Source organism: Lactuca saligna, chromosome 1 (assembly GCF_052625555.1).
Source record: "Lactuca saligna cultivar CGN05327 chromosome 1, ASM5262555v1, whole genome shotgun sequence".
Lineage (NCBI taxonomy): Eukaryota > Viridiplantae > Streptophyta > Magnoliopsida > Asterales > Asteraceae > Lactuca > Lactuca saligna.
Window position 1 is genome coordinate 98,779,008 of NC_136417.1, and position 2,547 is coordinate 98,781,554.

Genomic DNA, 2,547 nt, shown 5'->3' on the forward strand with positions numbered 1-2,547 from the left:
TTTAAAAAGATATCATTGATTAGCCTCCCAATATAAATTTAAACACACGCTCATTTTCATTCTCGTAACCGCTCACTATATCTCCGACTGCACTTCTTTCCATCACAAACCGCCATGGCAACCATAACTCCTCCGCTCTTCCTTACCCTCCTCTTCTTCTTCATCTTCTCAGGTACCCATTCACTATCCTTCCTTTTTCTCAATGATTTAATACCATTTGATCTGTTTTCATTCACTCAATCTTTAAATCTTCCGGGGTTTTTTATAATTCAATAAACCAGTCTCTTCATTTTCATCCACACTTCTACAAAATCACATTCTTATTCGAATTCTACAGGTAGCGTAATATTGGAACCCGCAAATGCACAAGCACCTACACAGGTACAAAAAAACTAGTCGCTCATCACTCATGCATACGAATTCACTAACCCTTTTGTGATTATCGGTTTTTTTTTCAGCAAACTTGGTGTGTGGCAAAGCCATCGGCTTCTGATGTAGAACTTTATAATAACATGTATTACGCTTGCAGTTTTGTGAACTGCGATGTGATACATCCACAAGGTGCTTGTTATGAACCTCAAGTTCTCATCAACCAAGCTTCGGTTATCATGAACTCCTACTACCAAAAACAAGGAAGAAACTACTGGAATTGCGACTTCAACAAATCTGCTCTCATTACCATTGTCGACCCAAGTAAGCCAAAACTCTAAACTATCGACTCAAGTTTGATGATTTGATGATTTGGTTGATAACGATGATGGTTGTTTTGCAGGCTATGGGAATTGCAAGTTTGACTCGCAGTAGGTGTTTAGTAGTTTAATTAATATGTGGTTTGGTAATGACTAATAAGAGCGATGTCTTGAGGCTCATCCATTGTTGTGTTTTCATTAGTTGATGATTGGTGTTACAAGAGTTTCATGTGTTTCTTGTTACTCATGGTTATTGTAATTCATCATCGATTTCATAATAGTGATTTGCCTAATTGCCTTGTTATTTGTGTGATGAGTGCTGAATAATTTGAATCATGAATGAGCAATTTAAGGGAAATTTATGGCAATGGCTAGTGAAAAGAGATGGTTAATGCATGACATCCATCTCATTCCTAAAGTTGATCTCCTAGTGTTAAACACTCACATGGAAGTTCAGATACAAACAACTTTTACTAAAAATGAAATGGTGCATACCAACAAGGAATATAAGGATGGGCCCTATGTCACATTCTCCATGTAACATATAATTTATTTTATAGATGTGTGATTTTTTTTACAATGATTAGGATATTAATTAGTCAATAAAACAAAGTTGGATTAAAGTAAGATGCAAGAGATCATCTTTGAATGTGTTTTTATTATTTGAAGATGTAATAACAAGATAATTTGTTATTTAATTGTTTTCTAGGGTTCTATATTATTAGATAAAATAACTAAGAGTAAAGGTTATTTTGTTCTAACGATTTTGACCATTTGAAGTAGTTTCATTAAAAGGTTGTTGCCATTTTAATAAGAATTTTGTTTTTTTGTTAATTTACTATAAATATACATGTTTCTTTTTTATATAATATCTTGATCCTCCATACGTTAGTATCGTCTTTTAATAAGAATTTTGTTTTGTTGTTAATTTACTATAAATATGTCTTGTTAAATATTTAAAATATTCAAAATAAAAATATATAAAAGTATAAAAATATATAAAAAAATATACATCGTGATAAAATTTTGTTGTGTTACCATTTGTTGAGATTGTAATACTAAGTAGGGACGGAACTCAAGGAGGGCCAACCGGCCAGTGGGGCCAAGGACCCCTTCTTTTTTTGTCTTCTAACCACTAGTTATTAATAGAAATTAGGTGTTTGTTTGCCACGTGTTACGAAATCAAGAATATATTGACGAATGATTGGTTGCGTGTGTAAAAATATATACTAACTCAAGTTTATATCGTCATAAGAAAAGCTATTATGTGTGAGCAAAGTGATGCATAAGAAACATACAAAAAAAAAAAAAAACATAAAAATGTATACAAAATTTACGTTTCAAATTTATATCAAAATTTACATAAAAATAAGTAATTAAGATTTTTTTTTTCTAAATTAACAAAAGGAAGTTAAAATAATTAAAAACATATTATATGTGTCATACTTAGGGACATATATTACAATAAAAAGAATAACTTAAAAAAGGTTAAGTCGGACGTAGTCAAACATATACAAACTCCAATGAATTATATATATTTTGGGGAACAAATATAAAATCTTAAAAAATAAGAAGGGATAAAATAATATTTTACAAAGTTAAATTAAAACTAACAATTTAAGAAGTAGAAAGATCAAAAATGTCATTTCTTCCTATCTAATAAAAGAATAATTATATTCTCTCATTGATATGTGTCATCTTATTAAGCCTTCTAATTAATACATATTTTATACTTCTTTTGTCATGTATCATTATATTATATCTTCTAATTAATACATTGCATTTGTAAACCTATTTATTCTCCATTTTAAATTTCAAATTTTAAATTTCTCATTCTAATTACATTAAATTAATAACA

General features: G+C 29.6%; 1 protein-coding gene across 1 annotated transcript; it reads left to right on the top strand.

Moving 5' to 3' along the window:
• LOC145000302 (glucan endo-1,3-beta-D-glucosidase-like) lies at nt 1-984 on the top strand. Its single transcript, XM_078959504.1, has 4 exons — nt 1-172; nt 338-381; nt 459-693; nt 773-984. Exons 1-4 carry the CDS (start codon nt 115-117, stop codon nt 802-804), a joined length of 369 nt encoding a protein of 122 aa, XP_078815630.1. The 5' UTR covers nt 1-114; the 3' UTR covers nt 805-984.
• The last annotated feature ends 1,563 nt before the right edge of the window (nt 985-2,547 follow it).